Here is a 25,127-nt window from a genome sequence, read left to right on the forward strand (position 1 = left end):
AAAGCCATCAGTGTATTTCAGGAACTAGATACTTGACATTCACATTGGTGTCCGTCTTCCTGGCCTCACCCTCCCTGTCCCATTTGTCCAATACACTTCACATCGGGATGACATCACACACACTTAAAAAATAGCTTTTCTAACCTCTGGGAACATTTTGTGAATTCTACAATTTTGTGGTTTTAAAATTATTATTACAAAGAGTGACAGAAGATATAAAAAAGTGAAATGCTTTTGGGCCGCAGCATATCCAGCTCTCTTAAAGGTCCATCGTGGGTCATCACTCAGACATGTTAGCACCGGCTGAGCTACTCCCTGATCCATACCCCGGCTGGCACTAATGCCTGTAAAACATCCCCCTGTGCAGCCAGAGTCAAGGAGAAATCATTACACTTCTAAGCATCCCTTTTGCCCTCTGTTTCAGCATGAAGCCTCCAAGCTGGTGCTCCTACCTATGTCCTCCACTTGCTCCAGATAGTCATTATAGTCTTTGAGGCTGGAGAAGTCAACATCTCTCTTGTTGTAGCTGCAAAGAAAGAACAGAATCGCTGAAACAAATAGTAAAACCTGATAAAAGCAAATATGCACTGACATTAATAGCCTCCATTAAATCAACCGTTTTATACTACCATGTCTGCATGCTGCCTAATAGACACACATTAGATGTCAATTAAGGGGCTATTAAAGAACAGAGGAGAGGGAGAGAGGGAAGGCAGGGAGGGGCTGAGAAGTAAAAACCTGGCAGGGAAAGAGCCTTCCCGTTTGAGCCCCCCCTGGGGAGACTCATTGTCTACAAAACAAACAGTGTAATGAGAAAGACAAAGGTGGCTTAAGAAGTGGGAGGAGGCATGAGATGACACATAAACACGCAGAGCCGCACCCCTCACACTCCAGGTTCATCCCCCTCACTCACATCTTCAGCACCTTCTTGCGAATCTCCACCTCCTTATCTACGGCCGGGTCTTCGAAGAGCTGCACGCGGAAGTTGCTCTTCCTCAGGGGCGTGTCGCACTGCACGCAGTTACCTGAGCCCCGCACGAACAGCATCTCCACACAGTTCTCGCATCTGCACGGGAAAGACGACGACAAAGCAGAACATGCCATTAAGCTGAGGTGGATGTTTCCAGAGGTGACCCAAGCTTAAGAGTCAGTGGGTGTCATGTGTGGGTGTATGTGGCTGCCGAAACCCAATTTTCCTTACAGAAAAGCAACTTTGTGTTTCTTCTATGTCTGTAAGTTACCATGAGGCGCAGTGGGTGATAATAGGGCACATGAATATTTCCTCTAAGTGCTCAAAGATGGCTGGAATTATGATTGGAATGTCGATTAGGCTGCCTCCAACGCTCAGACAAGAGGAAATTAGTCTGACACCCCATCAGTGGAGTGTCTGTCTGCACTGGAAAAACATTTGCTTTATTGTTATTTCAACAAACCTCAGTCATTCTGCCGCGTTGCATAATATGATAAAATCCAGCTCAGTAATTCACTGTGTAGTCTATCATTATAATAATGGACTTGGTCTTACGTTATTTGGGAAAAGCAAAGAAATACAGACAGCAATTGTAGTGTTATATGGATTCCTTACTTCAAAAAGTATTTTGAAATGAGTTGTCAATTGTGCTTGAGGCTTTAATTTATGTTTAAAAAGGACATTTCATATGCAATTGCAACCATTCTCCCTTTTCTGCCAAAAAATGTCACTATTATTCCTGACATGGTGCTTAAATCAAAAGAAGATGCATTATGGACAAGTTTAAGCCACGTTTTAAAATACCGTGGAAATGTAGGCAATTATTGATCAAAGTATCAACTGTAAATCTGTTTAATGGTTATGATTACTTTCCAAGACAAAATATGTAGCAGTACAGCACAGTCATGATGACTTTTTCAGATGGTTCCTCATATAAGCGCCCATGAATCACGATTCTGTTCACTAAAGAGCACAACCCTCGAACCCGTCACCAATCCTGAAACACGCTTCAGAGGATGTTGGAGAATTTTCAGGTAAAGTCCAGGTTCAAACATGAAGGTTTACTTCATGCACCATAACGACGTGACTCCACGGCAACTGGCAGACCAACCTGAGGGCACAACCCTGAGTTTAGCCATCAATCACACCTTTATGCAGGTAGGCGTTTACCCATCAGTCACACTCAATGGAGGAGTGGACACTGAAGACAATGGGAATGTTCCTAAATCTCCCCTGATGGGCTAGAGGGCCTGGATAAACGTTTGCACAGTACACTCTTTTAATTAAGTCTCAGTGGAGCTTTATTTCCACAGGAATTCACCTTCCTGCTTGTGAATCACCTTCACAAAAATGAACAACATCTGGTTTCCAATCTGCTTTTGACAGTTTTTATAATAAAATACAGCAAAGTTGATGAGAAAAAGCCAGATTTTTCACTATACGTCATTGATGGTATGGTTGAGTCATTTCTTTCCAATGTCAAAGCCTGGGCTTCAGACAGTGGTGTGTAGTCAAAAGCTCTCTGGGGGATGGAGCCCATTAGAACAATCATGGCCGAGTCATCATGCGAGACATTTTGCTTCATCAGCAGGATTGAAAACAAAAAAAGCAGTTAAAAGGATAAACTGCAGAGCCATGGAGTTTGGCTGTTTACACCTAGCATCTCAGATATGGGTCAAACAAGACCAACCAGCCAAGTATGACGCCAAGCTTTCACAGTCACACAACAAACAGTTATGAAGCACTGCTGAGGACTATCTTACAAGCATGCCAGGTCAGCTTGGCTTAGAAGAAGCCACAACATAAAAATGAAACAGAAACATCTGCGCTGTCCAGTTGGTGCTTCAGAGCATGAGGAGCCCCTGCTCAAGTGCACCCGGGAAGAGGCAGATGTTCACTGCGGCCCCAGGCTACAGGAGATGTATAGGCCTGGCCATATGGAGGTAGATGGAGGGATTCAGCTTGTTTCCACAGGCCCACAAAGAGCCCATTCATCAACACGGGGCGAGGAGTGGGGCGTAGCTTGCCCCCTGCCCCATAAATGGACCACACAACAGAACTCTCAAAGGGGAAATCCTGTGTAACTCAAGAGCAAAGAGGTGAACGTCTAATAGGAAGGGAGGAGACTTCGAGTCAATCTGCCATCTTTCTCCTGAAATGCACCTTCTCTTCAGTGACAGCTTTTGGATTGTCTGCCTGTTGCAATTTGTTTTGAAAAGGGGACTCAGAAATCTCTTGCCAAAGCTATCTTCTTGGCATACTGAACAGACATTTAAGTGAGTCAACAGACCACTAGCAGCTTGCCATCTCTGTGTCCCTGGGCTGTTGCTGCTGACTGAGTACTCCTGACTCCTCCCTCTCTCACCTGTCCTGCTCAGAGCTCCAGGCTCCTATCTTTCCCATCTGCAGCTGTCAGCAGGTCAAAGACGGGGGTGGTAAGACGAGGGTAAACAGGGTCCTGGCTCAGCAAAGAGGCCTCCACACCACCGCCAACCCCCACCGCCCCTTAGTGACATTGCCTGCATCTTTGCCTCCTTATACAAGAAAGAACAGAATGGACGAACAGCCAGGAGCTGGATTCACTCGTTTCTGCCACAAAGCTCATGATCTTCACAGAGCAATAACTTGAGTCCAGACAGAGCAGAGCTGGCTTTGTGTCAAATTTCAACCTGCTATGACGCTCTGTCCTGCCTTGTGACCTACAGTACCTGCAGCAGCACGGTCAAAAAATGCTGAGGCCCAGGAGTGTGATTGCTTACACAGGAAGCTAGTATAGGCTTGTGTGATCTTAAAAAAATAAAGCTTGGATTTGGTGTACTTTGTAAAGAAACAAAAAGGGCAGCGTCACGGGTTCCAAAGTTTTTAGATAATAATTTCAATGTTCCTGCAGAGAAATACTGTACAGTCAGAATCACAAACTAGTCTGATGTTAGGCTCTGTATTAGCAGCAAAGGCAACTCAATTTTTAAGCTTGCACTTCAGTTCTCCTGACCCATGAAACTTTAAATTAATTAAATTGAAAATTAACTGAGGTTTTACTTCTGGAACCACACGTGCCACTTAGTGTGTATCAACCTAAAACATACAACTACCAGGTATAGGAAACTAGCTTCTACTTAATGAGGTGTGTCTATCCGGTCAGCCTCAATATAGAGAGCGGCCCCTCTGATCCCCATCGTATGTCTAAGCTACTATCATTTGTGGCTGCCTGTGCCTAGTGTCAAATGCCAAAGGACATGGACCCGGTGTCATTGTGCAAAGGTAATAAATAACACACATCAAATGCCCCTGGTGACAGGGATACGAAATGTGCTGTGGTGGGGTTTAAATTTAGATGCATGCTAGAGGTGGAGAAGCTCAATACTGCATTGCATTGCCCCGCCAGCCCAGACTGGAATGGCCACTCAACCAGGCCCAGGTACAGAGAGGCTTACAGTAATATACATGAATGAGCCAGTGAAGAGAGTCCAACCAGGGCTACAACTAATGATCACACTTAATGGCAATTTAATAATTTAGCCCATATTCACAGAACAGAGAAAAAATATCCATTTGCTTTTTCCAGAGACAGGTGACATTTTCAATTGTTTTGTCCAACACAGTCCAAAACTCAAAGGTTTTTTCAGTAGTTCGCAGAGAAAGCTCCTGATGTGCTTGATGATTCAGAGGGTCACTTCCCAGAGGTTTATAGGTTGTTATGTCAAACTCTGCTAAGCCAAATCAGATAGTAGCAGAAAATGGAAACATTCAAGTAAAGTAAAAGTACCTCAAAATTAAATAGGAAGTACATTACTTGAGAAAATTGTACTTAGTTGCATCCCATCACTGGTTAATTCTACATTTTGGCACTAAGATCTTGATTTTTACTGCAAATGTGTATAAGTTCCAAATATCTGTTATCTGTGTCCGTTACAAATAAGCCATATTGGCCCTGAAAAAAACACATCAGTTGATCCTTACCGCAGAGTTAGGCAGAAACCATGAATTGTATTTAGTGTGTGGAATGATATATCTTTATAATTATTTCTGGGTTAGTTATTTGTGGATTTAAGTATACATAGACATCCTGTATTTGCATGTACAGATTTCCCTTTCTAATTTCATATTTTTCATATTTCCCTTTCTTTCTTATTCACTTTTCTGCATAGAGTTCTTGCTTTCACCAAATGGAAAATCAGTAACTGTGAAATTGAAACACGTTGCTCAAGCTACAGCACTGGTCTCTGAATCTATCAACTCACGAGGAAGCCTAGCTGCAAACAAAAAAAATGACATCAGTGACGAAAATACTAATACAGTTTGAGAGTACAGCAGTTTCCAAGTGCTGCATTAATTCACCACGGCACTGGCTCTGAGGAACAAATTCAAGGTGACCTGGACTAGGACATCTCTCCAAATTGCTTCATTGCAGAATCATTTTAATTTTCTGTGTGTAGCCCTGCATCCAGACAGTGGCGGTGAGTTATGAGCTTGCTGACCTGATGACAAAGCACGACCACTTCCTGATGGTACGGTCAATAAACAGACAGGGTCGAAAAAAAGATGCTCTCATCAGGCTACCGCCGTCACTGCGTGATGCTCTTCATTTAAATGGCACGGGTTTTTAAACAGATGACAAGGTTAAATATTGGAAAATGCACCGCAAACATGTTTTACGGAGTACTGAGATGAGGATGACGCACAATCAAAACTGTAGCGTATAAACAGAAATAGTGTAAACTAGTGCCAGAAAAACTGGTTTGTCAATTGCTTTGGTAGTTGTATCAATCAAAATAAAATTAGTCTAATAGTGGTGACTACTTGTTGAAGTTTTTTGTATTTTCATGAATTTATTAGATAGGACGGCTTAAGAGTGACAAGAAATGAGATGACAGAGAGGGATGACGTGCAGCAAAGGGCCACAGGTCAGATTCAAACCCTGGGCTGCTGCAGCGAGGACAAAGCCTCTGTACATGGGGTGAATGCTCTACGAACTGAGCGACCAGGGCGCCCCATCAAAGTCATTTTTTAACTAAAAGTACTACATATTTTCTTGTTACAGTTTAACAAAAACAAAACGTTCTTATATTACCTTGTTTTATACCATTAGAAATGTGGTTAAAGTTTAGTTTAACTTAAGTTTTTCAAATTGTATAATATTTTAGGCTCTGGTAACTTGTGATGGGCATTTTTTATGTATTTTTTCTGTTTCATGCAAAGTTAAGCAAAAAAGCTGCAATCTTTTGGTGAAGTTAAAATGTGTATTATAAAGAAGTACTGTAGTGCTGCAGGGATGCACTGGCCAACAAATCTTGTTCTACAGATGCTGTCAACTCCAACAGATGTCCCAGATTCATGATTTTATTAGTTTTTTTCATGGAAAACGAAAATTGTGCTACAAAAATCATCATTCCCACTAATCGTGAATCATGTCACAAACATACTATCTGTCAAGTAATCACAATATGATTTTTTGACTACATCATGCAGCGCTAATAGTAGTCGCAGGTTAGATTGTATTTGTTCCTTTACGTTGGCCACTTCAGCACATACTGCAGACACACACAGTTTATACCCGTCATCATCAATCACTCTCCCCTCTGCCATCCTGAACTTTTAGTGTTTTCCATAAAATGTCCTATATCAAAGGAGTGACCACTCTTAGTAAAGCTGTCTGTTTGAAGATCTCTTCTGCAAACAACCAATGTGATACTTGATGTTTATTAACAATGTATTGTGACTGACAGCTGTCATTCAGCACTATCCAGGCTGTGATGGAGCATGAAACCTTCACATAGACTGTGTCAACTCGTCCCTTTATGCTTTATTTAGTCTTTCCAGGATGTAGTCAGCAGTATTAATATTACATCAGCAATAAGAGCCGACAGGAAGTCATATTATTTCATACTGCTTTATATTTGTGACGACATCACAGAGCACAGCTGATAGCTAAAAGCTCGTGAGGCTTGAAATAGTCTCCTACGTCTTTTGTTTGTTTACGTGCAGCTTTTCAGATTCAGGAGAAGGTAGACAGCCTAACGCAGCTGGAAACTGTTTTAAAATGAGACGCAGCAGCCACATGTGCGTGTTTCTGTGTCGGTGTGTGTCTATTTGCACAGTTTGAAGCAGAAACGTCGTGCTCGTGGATGTGTGCTCCTCTCTGTACTTTACTTTAGCAGTCAGGTGTGAGTACTCACAGCGTGTGGCCGCAGACGTTCACCATCAGCTTCAGCGACGGGTTCCTGTACTTGGTTGTTTTGCATCTCGGACAGCCCTGGTCGTCCATTTCTGTCCGCGCACAACACAAAATACAAAGCTTGAGAAGGATGTCAACAACTAGCAGCTCTCCTGTCACTTTTCAGGCGGCGAACCGCTGCGTCACACAGAATGCGGTCCGACGAGAAACGCCACTGATAAGAGTAGTTCCTACTTAATGATAACCTCCAACAGCAGCGGGGTGGTGCAGGCGCACCCAGGGGTCCTTGAGGAGTCTCGGGGGGTCCGGGGTAGAAAAAAAAAAGCTGAGTGGTTTATTTTCACTCATCCACACAAAGGCTGTATTTAGTGTGAGATTGTATAGAATGGTTGTTTTGATTATAGGCTCCACTGTCTCCTCTGTGCAGTACCCTATAGGTTACTCCATATATCCCATGATCTAATGTGAGCCTGAAGTGAAACATAATTAAAAGCAAAAAACCTCCACAGATGTTGTTCCCCGGGGCTTCTGACATCATATATTTTCTGGATGAATGTGGAAACAATTCACCAAGGATGATGGATATACCATGTGGTTTATTATCTTAAAATAAAGTGTATGATAGTGATACAACACTAATACTAGCTGCAGGGCAGGTTGGTCGACATTTAAATCCAGAGGTTATAGCTCTGAAAACATATATTCTATTACAGCCTAAAAGCCAAAAAGTCTAGCCTATGTGTCATATTGATTTATTGACTATGTATACATGTCAGATTGATCAGACAAAAAGGTGGTCCACTGAGTTTGAGTCCAGTGGCACATTCAACCAGAAATTATTACAAAAATGACCAATTTCTCAAGTTTTGGAGGTGTTCAAATCTTTTTTATTTCAAATTATATTCATGGAGACAGATAAGTTGATTTTGGAGCCTAAGAAACGTGAAAGGTGCAAATAAAACTAAAGCTTTACATTCTGGAGGACAGAGATATCACAGCACACATACTTTATTATGTAAAGTAAACTAAATATTCTCTGTTTATGGATCGGACACTGCTTAATGGGATAATGAGGTGTTTGTTGTGACTTGATTCAATGTGTGAGGGGCTTGTGACAGGGAAACTGGCATTAGTCACACCTCATTTTCGTCTCATTCAGCACCTTGAACTATTAGGCATCCGTACTGGTTTATTGCTGTATCGCTTTGAGGGTCTGGTTCAAACAATGCTGCGATTTATGAGTGTAATAAAGTTAAAAATCGGTGATTTGTGGCTCTAGTCGTTTAAAAAAATATGTTTTTTAAATAAATATGTCCGACAAATCCAGTCTCATTCTCAACTTTTACTGAATGCGTTGATCTAATTTTAAAAATAGTAAAAACCATTTCAGATGAGACATTATCCCTGTTTGGTCTCCACACCTCCATATGAGAATAAAACTGCTTGTAAGTTGCCACATGAAGCTAAGTCAGCTCCTGACAATACGGACAGCACGGATATCCCGTTCCCACGGATCCCAGAAGCACTCACCTTGCACAGGTGAGCTACGGGAATATGCTGGAGGTTATATGAGTGACAGCTGGAAACCAAACATTCGTGTCTGAAATCCCGCTCGCTCCTCCCTGTTGGGGCCCTCGGCGGCCAATAGCGTGGCTCTCCTGCAGATAGACCCCAGTGTGTCTCCTTCCAGCTCCAGTCCCCGCAGAGTAAAAGTCACGTTGGAAGGAAAAGGGGAGAGAGATATCTACTTACAGCTGCTGTCAGATATCCGATCGCATTCGCATGGCGAGGAGGTAACCTGATCGAGCTGGGAGGAGTGACTTTACCAGGGAAGGCTTGAACAAAAAAAATGTCTTCTTCTTCTGCCGGAGAAGTCACAACAGCAAATGACATCAAGAGGGAAAATGTGAAGGAGGTGGATACGCGGGAGTGCATCAAGCTTGTGGCGCTGGACGCGGCGGAGTTGTCCATGGAGCGCACGACTCCCAACACGGACGCGGTGCGCACGGAGCTGCTGGTGAGCGCCGCTTCCTCTCTGGCTTTCTCCCCGGAGCAAGTGGCTTGTGTCTGCGAGGCTTTGCAGCAGGGAGGCAATGTGGACCGGCTGGCCAGGTTCCTGTGGTCCCTGCCACAGAGTGACCTGCTCCGCGGCAACGAAAGCATCCTGAAAGCCCAAGCCCTCGTTGCTTTCCACCAGGCGAGGTACCAGGAGCTGTACAGTATTTTGGAGAACCACAGCTTCAGTACGTCCAACCACACCTTTCTGCAAGATCTGTGGTACAAGGCCCGGTACACCGAGGCGGAGAAGGCGCGGGGGAGACCCCTGGGCGCCGTGGACAAGTACAGGATCCGCAGAAAGTACCCTCTCCCCAGGACTATCTGGGACGGCGAGGAGACTGTGTATTGTTTCAAGGAGAGGTCCCGGAACGCGCTGAAGGATCTGTATAACCAGAATCGGTACCCGTCTCCTGCCGAGAAAAGAAATCTCGCCAAGATTACAGGACTCTCCTTGACCCAGGTCAGCAACTGGTTCAAAAACAGGAGACAGAGAGACAGAAACCCGTCCGAGGCACAATCAAAAAGGTGAGGCAAGAGAAAGAACAAGGCGCAGATTATTTCAATTAAAGAAGTCTCATTAATTAAATTGTTAGAATATTCCTGTGCGTAAAAGGCGCGTTAAGATAGACCCGGGCTAATTTTAACAAAGTATTTGGAAGCTTATTACGAGGAAAGGCGCCTGTAGTTTATAACACTCAGTGACTAACAATACTCAGTGTTTTTCATAAACTCCCGTCGGACTCACTTGACAATGTAAATCATCAACTGTAGGTGATTAAGAAACAAAAGAAAGTACGCGTAAAAGGGTTTGGAGCACGCTTTTAATGTTTTGAAATATGAAGCGGTTGCCATTCAGATCGGGTTTCAAGTGCGTTGGTGCTAAGGGGCATGGAAACCATAAGCAACAAAATAACATAGTAGCTCCCACACACACACACACGCACGCACGCACACACACATACAGTGGTTTGACTGTCAGACGCGAGGAGCTGGCGACTTTGATGAAACAGTTAACAAGGTGACTTGAAAAGTTACTTTAATTTCTTCTTATCTCCTTGTGCCGTGTGGTGCACGGACACACACACACAGGAGCGCGCGCACGTGTCCCCTAGGCCAGCACATAAATCATTTTCATTATCACTTTTTTTCCCCTTCCCTCTCAGACCAGAAAGGACCTCAGAGCCTCCATCAGCTCGTGCGTTTCATTTCATAATCCTGCACAAACAGACAGAAGTGAAGCTTCTTTCATGTTTCTCTCTCTGTGAACAAAGCTGACGCACACCTGGTGGAGGTGACCCCTCTCTCTCTCTAGCTCTCTCTCTCTCTCTCTCACACACACACACACACACACACACATGCACACACACGCACACATTTCTTACTATAGACTGCATTGAAGTCGCAACTGAAATGATTCAGAGAACAACTTTTAAAAGTTAAAGATATTTTGACACTCTGAAGAAATTGTCTCATATTTTGTATCAAGTAGTATCTTTGCCTTTATTCTTTCCTGGAAGTGGGGGGTGAGACGTTTTCAGTGTGTGTGTGTGTGTGTGTGTGTGTGTGTGTGTGTGTGTTTGTGCTGGCGAGGCTGCAGCTGTTTGAATCAATCTTAAAAAAAAAAAAAAAGAGCAGCTTATAAATAAACAGTATGAGCCACGTCTATATCGTTTTAAAGTCTTCATGAAAAGAAAAACAAAACAAAAAACAGGGAGTTTGAATTCCGACAGCGTGTTAAATTGGGGGTAAGAAATTCAAACAAATACTCTCAGCCATTTGTTTTGTCACGCCACCAGCGCTGGCACTTTGTCACGCCAGAATTTATTGCGGCAAATGGTTGCACGGTTGTTGACGTTGGTCGGTTGTTGTCAGTGCAGCTCTCCATGAGGTAAGAGAGGGCTGCACAGTCACAAACACAGCCTGCTCTTCAAAGCTGTGTAATAACACAGCAGCAAATGTGACTGTCTGCTCTGTCTGCACTACAGGAGAGATGTGGGCGGAAAGGAAATAAAACCAATAAATACATTTGTATTTTTTTCTTGAATTCATATTGTAAAAGTGCTGTAAAGTGTATTTTTTGCCAAAAAAAGTGTAAAAATGGGCAAGAACTACTTTATATTTATATTAGAGACGTTCATTTTTCATATTTTGTTTAATTTCTTATTCACAATGTGGCTTAAAGTCACCTTATACAATAATTCACTACACAATATGTATATTTTTTGTTTCATTCGTCATTTATTCTGTCTTTTTCCACAGTGAATCTGATGGAAACCACAGCACAGAGGATGAGTCCAGCAAAGGCCAGGAGGAGTTGTCCCCTCGGCCCCTCTCTAACTCCTCAGATGGGGTGATCACACATGGGGCCCTTCCCATTCAGACAGGGCCTATGGACAGTGGGGTGGTCATCCAGCAGATCGGGGACATCAAGCTGCCCCCTGGATCCAGCAGTGGCGGGCTCTACAATGGCAGCCTTGTGACCAGTAACACCTCCTCCACCGTGTTTCACAACGGTGGCTCGTCTTACCTCCACACACCTGGAAACATCCTCTTCAACGGGCTCAATCTGGGCATCCAGCCCCTGGCCTTCAACCCTCTGAGGTCGTCTGGAGGGGTGCTGCTCGGGGGGTCAGGAGTGGACATGCAGATGCAGACAGGTCATGAGAAGGGACTGGGCAGTTCTGCTGAGGACTCGGCCCTGCACTACGCCTCCTACGCAGGCTGTGTGAACGGAGCGGAGGTGAAGCTGGAGGGGGTTCACACCATGGCTGCCCAGAACGGGGGCTCCTCTGTGCTCACGTTCAGCTCCCCGTCAGGTGCGCTGCAGCTGGGTGGCTACAGCCTGGTCCAGGTACCGAGTGGAGTCCCCGACAGTGATGGCAGCTCATTACTCAACAGCGATGTGGGTCTTCCTCCACTGCAGCTCTCCTCTGCCTCATCTTCCTCAGCAATCACACAAGGTTGGTTCGGATCATTTAAACCAATCATATCAAGGCTTGGCTAATATTGTATAGTAATGGAGATTTAGAGGCATTCATTGCACGTTTCCCCCCTCTATAAAGGCAAAATGAGTGAAAACAAATTATAGACCTAAGCAAAAAGAATCCCTCTTAATCACCCAGTACAAGTGTGTGGTGCTCTTCCTGTATTTTCTTATTTTGCTGTGTTCTGGATGTTTCTGGGCGTCCACCTTTGGGCAGTGGGTGTGTGTCCCCCAGCCAATAACAGAGTGTGAGGAATGGGGTGTAGCAATCAGGTGCCAGATCGTAAGGATGAATCCAAAAGGGAGCTACGAAAATGGAGGAGCCACTTTGAATGTTTCATTTACAAACTGCAGCCACAAATCCTGCTGATTCTGCCTTTAAGCAGTCAAGTTGATTCATTAAAGTTTGTAATAGAGCTGCACTGAAGAGCAGGGACAGACTTAAGTAAGATATATCAGTGTATTAGGATAACCAATCTCCAGACATAATCTACTCCACTATTATAACAAACTATACATGTTTTATTCTCATATGTCTCTCTCAATCTGTGGTGCCCTTCGCCCTCTAAATGTTCCAGTGCAGTGCTACGTGTCCGTGGTTTGTCAACAGGTCTCTACTACGTCAACCCAATATATCTGAGCTGCTTCATTCTTGGCTTGTCTGTGTTTGGGCCGTAGCCCAAATGGCTGATACTACACATAACACAGAGCAGAGGAAACAGGGAAGGGCCACACACACATGCACACACACATAGAAGAGGTGGTCCTTTGAAAACCCCAGAGATGAATAAAAACAAGTTCTGAAGTCACCATCACTCATCATCATTGCGCTCTTGATGTGCAGAGCAGGGAGGAGGGGAAATATGTTTCAGACAATCAGAGGCCATGAAACGCACTAACAGGGAATCAGCCACTGCAGCACTTAGTTTGACATGAAGCAGAGAATCTACACCGGGATGAATAATAAGGAAAAACAGAAAATTGCAGCTTGCTGTTGAGTCCTGGCAGGCTTTAACGCTCGTTCTCTGGGGCACCGCAGGGTTGAACTTAAAGAGCACAGAGTGTGTGAGACACACAACAGCAACTTTTGGGCCACGGCCTGCTGAACATGAAACATAGCATAAGGAATGAGAAGGGGAGGAATGGGATCTCCTCAGACTAGTAGAGGTGTAGATACTGTATTGATTGATCCAATGTTGTGTCACCACAGGTACCCTGCCTCTGAACAATGTAGCAGTGACTTCCTCCAGTGACGACTCCTTCCAGCAGCATGACAAGCTGACCATGACGTCCCTGCACCACAGCACAGTCCTCTACAACATGAGCAACGCTGGCCAGCCGTCCATCAAGAAGGAGCCTCTGGAGGGAGGTGTCTACTCCTCCTACCACCACGGGCTCCACCTGGACCCCAGTGGTCAGCTCAGCTACACCACCCCCAATTCAGAAGAGGTCCCCTCCAGCCAAGGTCCCGCCTCGACCACCGAGGTCTCCGCCATCAGCTCGTCCAGCCCTGAGCCAGAGGTCTACACCACCCTCACCGTCAGCACGCCCCTGATGGCACAAACAGACCCCAGCAACCACCACCTCCAGCCCACAGAGTATCTTGGGGGCCACGAGGTGGCCCGGGGGCCCTCACACCTGATGGGCTCCGGCATGAACAACAACTACATGAACCTTTCAGAGAACAAGGTGGGCTCAGGGGGTGTGAACGAGATGGTGCGGGTGATGTGTGGGGAGATGGAGGCCGTGGAGGGGAAGGAGCTAGCCAAACTACAGACAGTGCAGATGGAGGAGGACATGGCTGACCTTTAACCTCAAACCTCCCTCCTCGCAGAAGCACTCATGTCCGCCCCAAAGCAGCGATATGGTGAATCTTTTTACTTTAGTGTGCGTGTGTGTGCGTGTGGTTTTTTTTTACCATTCATTTCCTTTAAATGTTAAATTATTTGTAGTTCATTTGACTTTTACAATGCACTCTAGTCAGAGAGGAGCCCTGTGGGTGGGCATTATCAGTTTATCTTTAAACTAAATAAAAGTCTATGACATGTTTTTAAAAGCCCTGTTCGTTAGAAGGAACGTTACGACTGTTACAGGCTCACAGAAGAAGTCGCTGTGTGAGTCGGAGCCGTGTTTAAATGTGCATTTTTATAGACAACACCTGCTACTTCCTGTTGAGCGGATTTGATCCGTGGGAGCAGGTGCTGGAATGCCTCGAGTCATGTGACCAGGATGTTCCTCCAAAACTAAATGCGTCATCTGGGTCAAACCAAAAAGGTCATTCAGTAGGGGGAAGAGGGAGACAGCCTCTATGAAAATGGTGGGTTAAAGAGCGACAGCTCACACACATACGGAGAGTAGGTCGCTTAACACACAAAGCTGCTGTTTTAGGAAAAAAGTGTCCTTCAGTAATCACTTTAAATTCTCTGAATGCCTCTCAAGTCACTGCAAAACCCTGCTTTTGTGCTTTATATCACACCAAATGATCTAGGAGTGTCGAAAAAGGGACTAGAGTTAAGACGAATGTGCCTTCCTGCTACTTAAAATACACAATGGCATCGATCTGTTCTGGCATTTGCACTACCATAACGACATTACAATGTTTGAAACAGCCTTCATGTTGGAGGGTTTGTCATGTGTGACACACCTCAACAAATGCACACTATTTCAGTGATGACTCAAGTTTCAAGCCTCATCATCAACCTGTGAGACCGAGACATGAATGATGACCGAGAGGTCACGCTGTCGGCCTCACATGTTGTCCATCATACGTTGTTTATAATGCTGCAACTCATTGTATGTTAACTAGATGTGATGATGCTTTACTATATCCTGTTTCATTATGATGTGTCTCCAAATGTCAGTAATCATGAATGATATTTTTCTATAAAGGGATTGTCATAATTTCTCTTTGCATGGCCTCATAATGTTTTGGACACTAGTGCCTTTTACCTTTGTTTTGTGAATAACACTGAAAGTAAAGCCCGGTCGCAGCTTTCGCCTCGGTGTGCAGGCAGTGACATTGCAGTTTCAGAGATTTACCGCCGCTGCTGTCACCGGCACATTTGCTGGGTGTCAGTCGAGGGAAAAGACAAGAAAATGTGGAGCCCATTTGTCAAGTGTGTCCGGTGCGTTTCACAACAGGAGCCTAATTCCTCGCTGTCATACATGACTTTAATAGCACATTTCAGCCTCACAGCCAACTCTCACCACACTCATCTATCAGTGCATCACACGTCTTCATACGAGTGAACTCTTTACTTTGTCAGGACTCATGACACAATCCCATCAATTTGAATGGACACTTCATTGAAAGTATTCTCAGTGCTTTAATGTCATATACCAAAAATGAGTCGTGGGCAAATCGCAGAACTGACGGTCATTTGTTTTTGTTTTTTTTATCTTAGTTTGAATTATATGTTTCTGAAATTATGTGAATGTATTTTTCTAAATCTCCATACTGCAATAAAAGTTTATATTTATAAAAACATAAAACTGATATTTTAAAAATTCTTTCTAGCTTCAAGATGATAAAATTAAGACATGTTCACTTTTAGAGGCACAACATGTGTGTGTAATGAATGTAAGTGTGTGCCAGACAAAAAGCATATGTCCTCCCAACATTTAAGAGTCCTATGTAGCCAAACTGTGAGGGTGAAAGTGGCATGCAGTAATCCAGCGAACCTGGTGCTGCTCTCTGCAAACCTGCAGTGATCGTTTGCACATGCCTGGCAACCTGGAGTTCATTAGCCCTCCTTTTCTCATCTCAGCCCCTGTAATTCAAATAAACAGCAATGAGATTTCCAGAGGTAAAGCTCCTTTTGGGTGGGGGGTCTGCAGCTCCCCACAGCTAAGCCCAATCCAACGGCCCTTTCCCCCTGAGCGAAGGCCGAGCAACCCCCTCCCAGTGTGCCCTTACTTCTTCAACATGTGGAAGAATGAATGTGAGGCGCTGTCACTCACAGACACTGAGAGCCTGAACTCCTCTCACGGCTTGAGGGGATTCTCCTCAAATTCATGAATTTCCACCCAAGACTTGTTCGCTCAGCGGGCACCCGACCAAACCAGCGAGGCAGAGATAAGATGGAGACAAAGTTTGACAAATGGACAAACAGCGGGGGATTTGATTTTATTCACAGCGTGTCTGTGGTGGATTATAGGAGTTGTCCTCTCAGCGGATCCTGGCTGGAGGAGTTATATATGATCTAACTGATGACCTAAATAAACAGAGGCTGTTTGTCTGTGCTCACTGTTGAGGCACCGAGAGAGAGAGGAGAAAAAAAATGGGAGAGACTATAGCGGGAAAGGGAGGGAGAGGCAGGCAACGGGATAAAGTTACCTGTGCACAGGTGACCTCGTCGCCATGGGCAGTGGATTAGCTGATTGTTAGGTATCAGGTAACTCCTCCTGTAATATTGAAGAGGGTGAAAACAGCTTTGTTGGAGCCCAGAACAATATCCCATTCGCGGCAGGAGCCCTTGGTCCATGGGTCTCACGGGGAGGGGGCCAGAGAAAACTCCAAATTCCACCTTTGTATTGTGCCTATAAATTAGACAGGAAAGGAGCACAATTGTCCCCTCACATGAGGACTCGTAGTACATTTCACATTGGGACTGGGGACAGTTTGCTGTTGAATTTTACCATCTTACAGCCTCCTTTTGTTGTCAAAATCAGGACATCCTTATACCTAAGTAGTGGATGATTTTGTCTACAATTTAAAACATGCAATGTAAAACTTGCAGTAATAAAAAAAAGAGAAAGAAAGAAGAGGGAACTCCCCCAGAACTCTGGCCTTATTAAAAACACTGACCTCTGATCTTTCAGATGGTTTCAAAGCTGACATTTAATGCGGCGCAGCAGACTGCAAGCCATATGTAACATGACCTGGGGAGCACGGTACTCCACAGCTCCACGTCCCACTAATGAGAGGGCAGGGGTCAGCGGGTACCAGCCTGCTCGCACAGACCCACCACTACTGGCCAAGGCATGCTGGAGAGGAGCTCTCCCTCCTGGCAGAAACTAAATCCACTACTGGCTGCGTCCACGCTTGTGGAAAGTAGGGAGTGTTTATGAACTAAGAAAGGGGAAATAAATGTCCTCAACACTTGTAGACTCTTCTCTTACCTCCACTTAAAATAATTGAGTTGTTGCTTGGCAGAGTGGAAGGTATGTGTCCACTTCATCATCCAGTGTGGGAAAGCGAAGATGGCACGATTCACCAGTTTGTTCTGCAAGGATTGAAAATCATAAGGAGAGGTTTAAGTGTGTGTGTGTGTGTGTGTGAGAGAGGGACACACACACACACACACACACACACAAACACAGAGAGAGAGGCAGCAGCTGGGAAGCAGCATCACCATCCACACCACAGTGGTCAAACGGTGTTTCCAAAAGAGAAAAGCAGCACTTTGTAACAGGAGCAGAGCAGATCAGACACACACACACACACACACACACACACACACCTGCTGTTGCTCAAATGCTCTAAATCTGCATCATCTTCTCGGACACACACATCCTCTCAGTCACATTTATGATCGCATTGTCATGGCGCCCCCTCCCTGCCAGAAAGGCAGCAGAAACATCCATTTAAAAAATCCCTCCTTCTGTTTGTTTATGTGTTTGTCTGCCCGTCTGGTTTGTTTACTTAGTACTTTAAAAAAAAGGAAAAGATTTTCCCTAAACCAAAAAGACAACAAATGTCTTCATCTCTGTGCCCGGGGCGTGTTTACCGAGAAGAGGACTGTAAAAAGAAAAAAAGCCGAGGGCCGTAATTGCATATTTGTGGAGGTGGTCCTCTGAGGAAATGCGTAATGATTTGATGGGGGGGCTATAACCCCGGTGCACTTGTACCAGGTCTAATTTTCCAACATGACAGGAAACTCTGTTAAGCTGATAATTGCGGCTCCAATTTCATTTAACTCACTCATGTCAACAGTTGTGTTTTGTTTTGAGAGAAGGAGCTGCACTTTTTTTTTTTTCCTCCCACCTCACCGAATAAACCGCTTTGACTCTTAATTAAAGGCACATTTAGGACATTTTTAATTAACCGGAAACAGTGAGCCGGTGACAAAACTATTGATTGGATTAATTGAATTGTGAATAAAAGCCAGAAATGAGTAGCTGTTTTTATATTAATGTGCTTGTAGTACGTTTATAAAATAACAAACGCACTTCCACGAGTGTGTGAGATTGTTTACTTATAAATTAACACGATTCCTTTTTGTTTTTGTTTTTATTGATGTTTCAAATAAATAAATTCTTCTATTTATTTATTTATTTCATTATTTTTTTGAGTGGCTTCCACTGAATGTCACCAAAAAACGCAAAGATTTGGCACCAAACGTGACATTTTTCACTTAATTTAAACAGTATCGGCTTTGTTCCAGTCGATGCAGCTGAAATAGCACTTTGGATTTAAATGGGAGTGAAAACCATCTGTTCAGTGAGCCAGCGCTCGTTTCAGTTTTCCTCCACATTTTCTAAAAAATAAACCCTCCAATAGGAAACACGGGCTTTTTGATGATGACATTTTTATTAGGTGCTCTGAGTTGAGCCTCTTTCTCTCTCTCGTTGTCTCCCTCAGGACCGGATCGCTGCGCACGGCTATATTTCACGGTGTAACAAATTTCTCCAGGAGTTGGATCGCGGCTGCTGCATCTATCACTAATTAATATGTCGTTTTCACCCCAAGAATCTGTGAGGAGGTCAAATATTTCAATAAACAGGGGCCCACACACACACACACGCGTTCCTCGCAGGCCCACTTCGCATTAATGAGAAATGGCAAAAAGTTTATTTTCTCGTGGTGAAAACATTCTGACTCATTTGACTTTTTTCCGGAATGACTAAAACTTGGAACATCCGTGATATTTAGCAGCCCGGAGCTTCCAGCGGGAGAGGCGAGGGCTGACTTTACTGCGGTTTTTTGGAGGTAGAAAGGGGAGAGAAAAGCCTGTGGGATCCGTGTATAGGGCCCATTTTTGAAAGGAGTAACGAGTGATAGCCTACCTAAGTATTGCATTACTTGTGAGGAGCCCAGCACTGGCCGTGGTGGAGGTGGAGGCGGAGGGAGAGAGAGAGAGAGAGAGAGAGAGAGAGAGAGAGAGTCCACATCTTGAAATAATCTCGCCCCCCGGGCTGCTCGCTCGGGTTAAAGGAGGAGGCGGTGGCGCAATGTGGTAGAGATATTAGAGAAACCCGAGAGCCGCTCATCAGACAGCTCATTTACTGAAGCACTGAGGTTTTACACACAGAGTGCAGCTATAGACCCCGAGCTAAAGTGGCCTGAGAGCCCTGCGTGTCCACTAAAGACACGGCTCAACGTTTACATCAGGAGATGCGCTAATTGAATCACGTTTAAGGAATATGGCGTGGGTGTGTTTGTCGAGACTAGACAATTGAGCTGTTCTTCCAAACCGACTTTACGTTTATAAAATAACGCATAGCTGCAGGAGTCTGAGGTGGCGTTTCTATTCGTTATTAAGTGCAAAACACGTCTGCGTAATTTGTTCCTCTGCAGGATAAAAGGCATCAAAATCCAAATGTGGTGAGAAAGGGTTGAAATTAACTCTAAGAACTGGCAGGTAGCTGTGACATCAGGTGTGTCTCAGCCAATAATCTGATACTTCCTGCAGCCAAACTTTAATTTCAGCACCGAGGGATACAAGCCGGCCATTCAGGAGGATATTAGCTGTTTGGGTCCAGACTAATATCCGATAAATGGGTAAAACAACATGTTTCAAGGCTGAAATAACCCCATGGCCTGATTAAACCTGATGATCCCTCAGTCATTCTGCCTGCATTTTATTTTATTCAGTAAAGAAATGCTCACATACCCTATGTTAAAGGAAATTGTTCTTTTATTTTGAAAACCATCTCAAGCGTTTTAATCTTGCAGGTTAAATTACACATCATCCCGAGAACCTCTCACTGCATATCTGTTTTTTCAGGTGTCCGTCGCCACAAAAACAAAAAACCTTCAGAGCTTTTTATCTTTATAGTTAAATCCTTTAGGTCATCTTCTCTCTTTAGTGTGAATTTGTTTAGGTTGAATATTATTTTCCGGAGGTCAAAATCTTTGTTCCTTAACATATTGAAAGGGAGTTTAGTTTCAGACTCTTGGTGCAGATAAAGAAATGTGATCCAGCCTATATGGCTCTCAAACCAACAACTGCACCACCAAGAACCAGTGTCGCAGAGAACTCATTTACTAATGGATTGGTTTAGTGTTTCAGCCCACAGAAAACACTGGAGCCAGTGCGGTGCCCGTCTAATCCTTGAAATATACATGGAGGCTGCAGGGCCAGAAGGATCTCTTGAAAAACACGTGATGATGCAGCAAAAAAACAAAAACTCTGCATCTGCCCAGACGGTACTTGATATTAATTTTCAGTCTTCAATGTGAGGAAATCATCCGAACTTGACATCAAGCATACACACAAATAGGCCTAAAGTCTGAAAACACTTTATTTTGCCAGTTTATACTCAGTGAGGAAAACGTGAATGCTGCTGGATTTGTTTGCGATCTGTTCCTTCCAATCCTGAAGACATTTGTCAAATTGTCTAGTAGCAGCTCAAAGACCATGTGGTATTTCATATCAGCCCCCCTCTCTCTCTCTCTCTCTCTCTCTCTCTCTCTAACACACACATATACACTCCTAAGTGGCTGATTTCCTACCGGTGGTCTATGTCCCATGACACGTTTGGCAGGTACTCCAGGTCTCTCATATAAAAGACGTGCGTAATGGCGCGCATGGACCCAACTATCATAGGAGCTTATTAAATTATATCACCTCATAAAATAAACACCTTCGGTAATTAATAGAGCAGGAAAGGTGTGAATACAACAAAATGTCCAATCTGTATGTAATTAAGGTGGTGGGCGTTAACCATGATCAGCTGTGATGGTAAATAAACCTGCAGTTGGTGAAAAAAGATGAAAAAAAAGCAAAAATCTATGAAGATTTGAAGTTTTATTTAGTTTCTTTTTCATAAAATCTTCAACAGCACTGGCTGTTTATAACGTGGCATTGTTTTAGGGTGTGTCAAAAAAGATGTTTCAGCCTTAAAAAGCAGATATACTTTCCTCCACAAATAAAAAGCTGTGTTTTTGTGGCTTCACCCTCCACCGAGTGTGATTACAGATAACCTATATGGAGATGCAGCGTGCTGTTTGCCCCCACCACGTGGGAAAGCCTATAAGTCACCACCAGTGCAGAAGATGTATATTCAGAACATGTTAATAAGGCTTTTTAAGAGGTCTGTAATAATTGATTAGTGTTTAGGTGCTGCTCTGCTCCCTCGGCCGCTGGAGCGGGAGAGAGGGACTGTGGGGGCGGGAGGTGGGAGCGCTCCTATTTCAGCCCCTGACGCACTGCCTCTGGGGAGGAAACGGAGCTGCAAACTCAGTCCTGCTCTGCTGTACACGGTGCAGGGCAGAGGGAGAGCCAATCACCGAAACGCACAGGCTCCCTTTAAGCCTGACATATCTCCAACAGGAACAAATTGTCCCAACAATCAACATCCCAATCTGCTGCGCGCATCAGGGGCTGGAGCGGAGTGGAGAGCCTGTAGGCCCGAGCTGCGCGGACGGATCGCACCGGATTGCATCGCGACAAGACACTGACATAATCACAGAATATCAACGACAGCTTTCGTTTTGGATACCGACGTTTTGGACGGAGGAGCGAGCACGGACATCATGTCTATATTGCCGTCCTTCGGGTTTACGCAGGAGCAAGTGGCGTGCGTTTGCGAGGTGTTGCAGCAGGGAGGAAACCTAGAGAGGCTCGGCCGCTTCCTGTGGTCTCTACCCGCTTGTGATCACCTCCACAAGAACGAGAGCGTCCTCAAAGCCAAGGCGGTGGTGGCCTTTCACCGGGGGAACTTCCGAGAGCTCTACAAGATCCTGGAAAGCCACCAGTTTTCTCCGCACAACCACCCGAAGCTGCAGCAGCTCTGGCTGAAGGCGCACTACGTGGAGGCGGAGAAGCTGCGCGGCCGGCCGCTCGGAGCCGTAGGGAAGTACCGGGTGCGGAGGAAATTCCCGCTGCCCCGCACGATATGGGACGGCGAGGAGACCAGCTACTGCTTTAAGGAGAAGTCCAGGGGCGTCCTGAGAGAGTGGTACACACACAACCCCTACCCGTCCCCGCGGGAAAAGAGAGAGCTGGCCGAGGCCACAGGACTGACCACCACGCAGGTCAGCAACTGGTTCAAAAACAGACGGCAGAGGGACAGAGCCGCAGAGGCGAAGGAGAGGTACGTCTCACCGACACAGCCTCGGTGCTGCTTGTCATTTATAAACAAATACATTTCTCTGTTTTTCTGCATGTTTCAAGAGCAGATTAAGGTTTGGATTTAGAGGAAATAACGTAAAATGTGGCTGCAAGCAACGAGAGTGAAAGAGTGCAGGAACAACAAGAACTCTGATGATACACTGCAAGAAAAGTAGAAAAATAAATAGGAGCGTGTTTCTTACCTGAGTCATTTTATTTCCAACAGAAGTTTGTTTGTATTTCTTCATTTTGGTTATGTTTAGTCCTCCATATGAGTCATGACCTGATAGTAAACAGAAGCGTGTTGTTGACAAATGATGGACTCGTTCAACGTGTCTAACCTGAATAATAATCTAAACTACATCAAACATCCGCTTCGGAAATGAGAACAATGTGATATTTAATAATGATGGAAAAAATACAGAGAGCGAAACGGTCCCAGTTTTGGAGAAGTTTCTCCTTTTTGCGACCCGTGTTAAAGGTTAAACTGGGTTACGTGGGCTGGAGCAAGTCACACAACACATTGTTTAATGGGCCTATTAAGTTATCAAATATCATCTGTCATAAAGAGAAATAAAACATTTTACACGCAAAAAAAAAAAAATGTAGAGAAATAAAAAATAATTCGTTTTTCTTCGAGGCATTGGCTTGATATATTTTTGGTGCTGCTGCATAAAATAATAATGGCTGCTCCAAAATGTCACACACACACACACACACATTTAAAGCCATCTTCCAAAACTGTGCGTGTTTGCGCTCATTTTCCCCTTGTTGTCATTTTTCCAGAGAGAACAGTGAAAACAACAACGCAGGCGGCAACAAACAGAACCAGCTGTCCCCGCTGGACGGAGGAAAGTCTCTCATGTCCAGCTCGGAGGACGAGTTTTCTCCACCTCAGAGCCCCGACCAGAACTCAGCGCTTTTGCTTCAGGGCAACATGAGCCACCCGGGAGCCTCCGCGTACTCCATGTCCGGCCTGGGGGCCCCACAGCCGGTGCACAGCATGCACGGACACCCGCACCAACTGCAGGACTCCTTGTTGGGACCTCTAACCTCCAGTCTTGTGGATTTGGGCTCTTAAAAGAGGCTGCCAGATTTATTCTATTTTACAAAAAACAAAAGGCAGAAAAAAGAAGACTGATAAGTACATGTATGAAATAACACTATAGTAGCCTACCTTATAATATAGACTGACTTGTCTGTCGTTAAAATTGGTTAGAACAAAATTCCTTTATGCGCTTAACCTGTATATCCCCCCCACCGTGACGAGAGGTGTTTTCTTCACCTCCCGCACATGGAAACACACAAACAGGACGTGTCTGAAACTCTTAACTCAACGAAACACTTAACTGGACTGCCCATTTGCTTAATTTATGATATTTTGTTGAGATAAAAAGAATTATAGCAACCTCCTGCGATGGAAACTAAGAGGTAACGTTTTGATTAGAGCCATGGTAATTAGTTTCCAATAAAACAAAAGTAATACATTTGTCTCTGTGTTATTTGTGTATTTCGAGAGGAAAAAATAGAAATTAATGCGTGGATTCTGGCCCTGTGCAAACAAACCAATCGGGACTATAATTTACCATTAATTAATCCTGAGGGTTTTTTTTTCCTGTTGACCTTTTTTAGTGGTGTTTTGCGTGTCGCTCAGAATGGATTTATTCTCAAATACAGGCAGAAAACGCCAAGCAAGCAATTTAAATCCGCACTGGTGGGATATCAAAAATATTATGAGTCATTTTGTGGTAGAGATTAAAGCCTGCTCTACTGGTTCTTTGTGTTGTTTTTAAAAAAACAAAACAATAATCATGGTAATTCAAGACATAATTCAAACACAGAGTCATGAAGGCAAATTTAATCATACAAATGTGAGTCAACATCAGCAGCTGTCCGTCTGTCTGTCTGTCAGGAGGCTGTTGTGTACACACACGAAGCAGCTCTGGTCGTGTCTTTTCCATAATGCATGTTTGGCTGAAGGAGAGAGGAGGTTTTTTCTTTCCGTCATTTTTTTTTTTTTTTTTCCTTTTTCAGCCCGACTGCTGCGGATCATTGGCTTTTTGTTGCCGTGTTTTCTTTGCTCTCTCCGAGAGTTTGTTCTGTCGGTTCCGGGCCATGGGAAAGAGCCACCACTCAACCCTCAACCTTCACTAGCCCTGGATATACTGACAAAAATATATATGGTAAACATCCCATATGAGAAAAAAACAAACAAGTTTAAAGTTCACTTCCTGATTAAATCAAAATAGATGCCCTTTTTAAAAAAAAATGATATGTGCTCGGAGACATATAATTGCTGAAATTCAATTAGACACTCCCACATTTATAGACGTCATCATACAATTCAATAATAAGCAAATCCAGCTAATATAATAATAATAATAATAATAATAATAATAATAATAATAATAATAATAATAATAATAATAAACAGTAGATTTAAAATGGTGGTCTGAGGACTCTGGTGTGGACAGCTCTCTCCCTCCTCCCCCACCCCCTACCCTCTCTTTGGGCTCATGTCAGGGTAAATTGTTTTGAGCAGAGAGCACAGAGGATTTCCTGAGCATAATCTGAAACAGTCGCTGCTAGCGTTACTGCCTGATTGCGAAGATTGCAGGGGCTGCAGGGCTGCAGCGCCCGGCTTCAGTGGAGGGACCTTGAGGT

At 44.3% G+C, this 25,127-nt stretch overlaps 3 protein-coding genes across 3 annotated transcripts in view; 2 read left to right on the plus strand and 1 right to left on the minus strand.

Moving 5' to 3' along the window:
- The window catches only part of mnat1 (MNAT1 component of CDK activating kinase), a 32,806-nt gene extending 25,474 nt beyond the window's left edge, over positions 1-7,332 (minus strand). Inside the window, exons 1-4 of the mRNA XM_084381466.1 lie at positions 7,147-7,332; positions 914-1,066; positions 453-526; positions 301-359 (exon numbers count right to left, since the gene is read on the minus strand). Of these exons, the coding sequence (XP_084237592.1) occupies positions 301-359; positions 453-526; positions 914-1,066; positions 7,147-7,235 (375 nt within the window). The 5' untranslated portion in view covers positions 7,236-7,332. The remainder of the gene's footprint in view (positions 1-300; positions 360-452; positions 527-913; positions 1,067-7,146) is intronic.
- A 1,520-nt stretch (positions 7,333-8,852) lies between these two features.
- Positions 8,853-15,089, plus strand: six4a (SIX homeobox 4a). The gene is made up of 3 exons (XM_084381001.1): positions 8,853-9,728; positions 11,463-12,163; positions 13,397-15,089. The coding sequence occupies exons 1-3, from the start codon at positions 8,995-8,997 to the stop codon at positions 13,996-13,998; spliced, it is 2,037 nt and encodes a 678-aa protein (XP_084237127.1). The 5' UTR covers positions 8,853-8,994; the 3' UTR covers positions 13,999-15,089.
- Positions 15,090-21,577: 6,488 nt separating this feature from the next.
- Positions 21,578-23,948, plus strand: LOC311273790 (homeobox protein six1b). Its single transcript, XM_084381010.1, has 2 exons — positions 21,578-22,446; positions 23,250-23,948. The coding sequence occupies exons 1-2, from the start codon at positions 21,887-21,889 to the stop codon at positions 23,542-23,544; spliced, it is 855 nt and encodes a 284-aa protein (XP_084237136.1). The 5' UTR covers positions 21,578-21,886; the 3' UTR covers positions 23,545-23,948.
- The last annotated feature ends 1,179 nt before the right edge of the window (positions 23,949-25,127 follow it).

The sequence above is a fragment of the Pagrus pagrus genome (genome assembly GCF_965226575.1).
Source record: "Pagrus pagrus genome assembly, chromosome: 18".
In the NCBI taxonomy this organism is placed as follows: Eukaryota; Metazoa; Chordata; class Actinopteri; order Spariformes; family Sparidae; genus Pagrus; species Pagrus pagrus.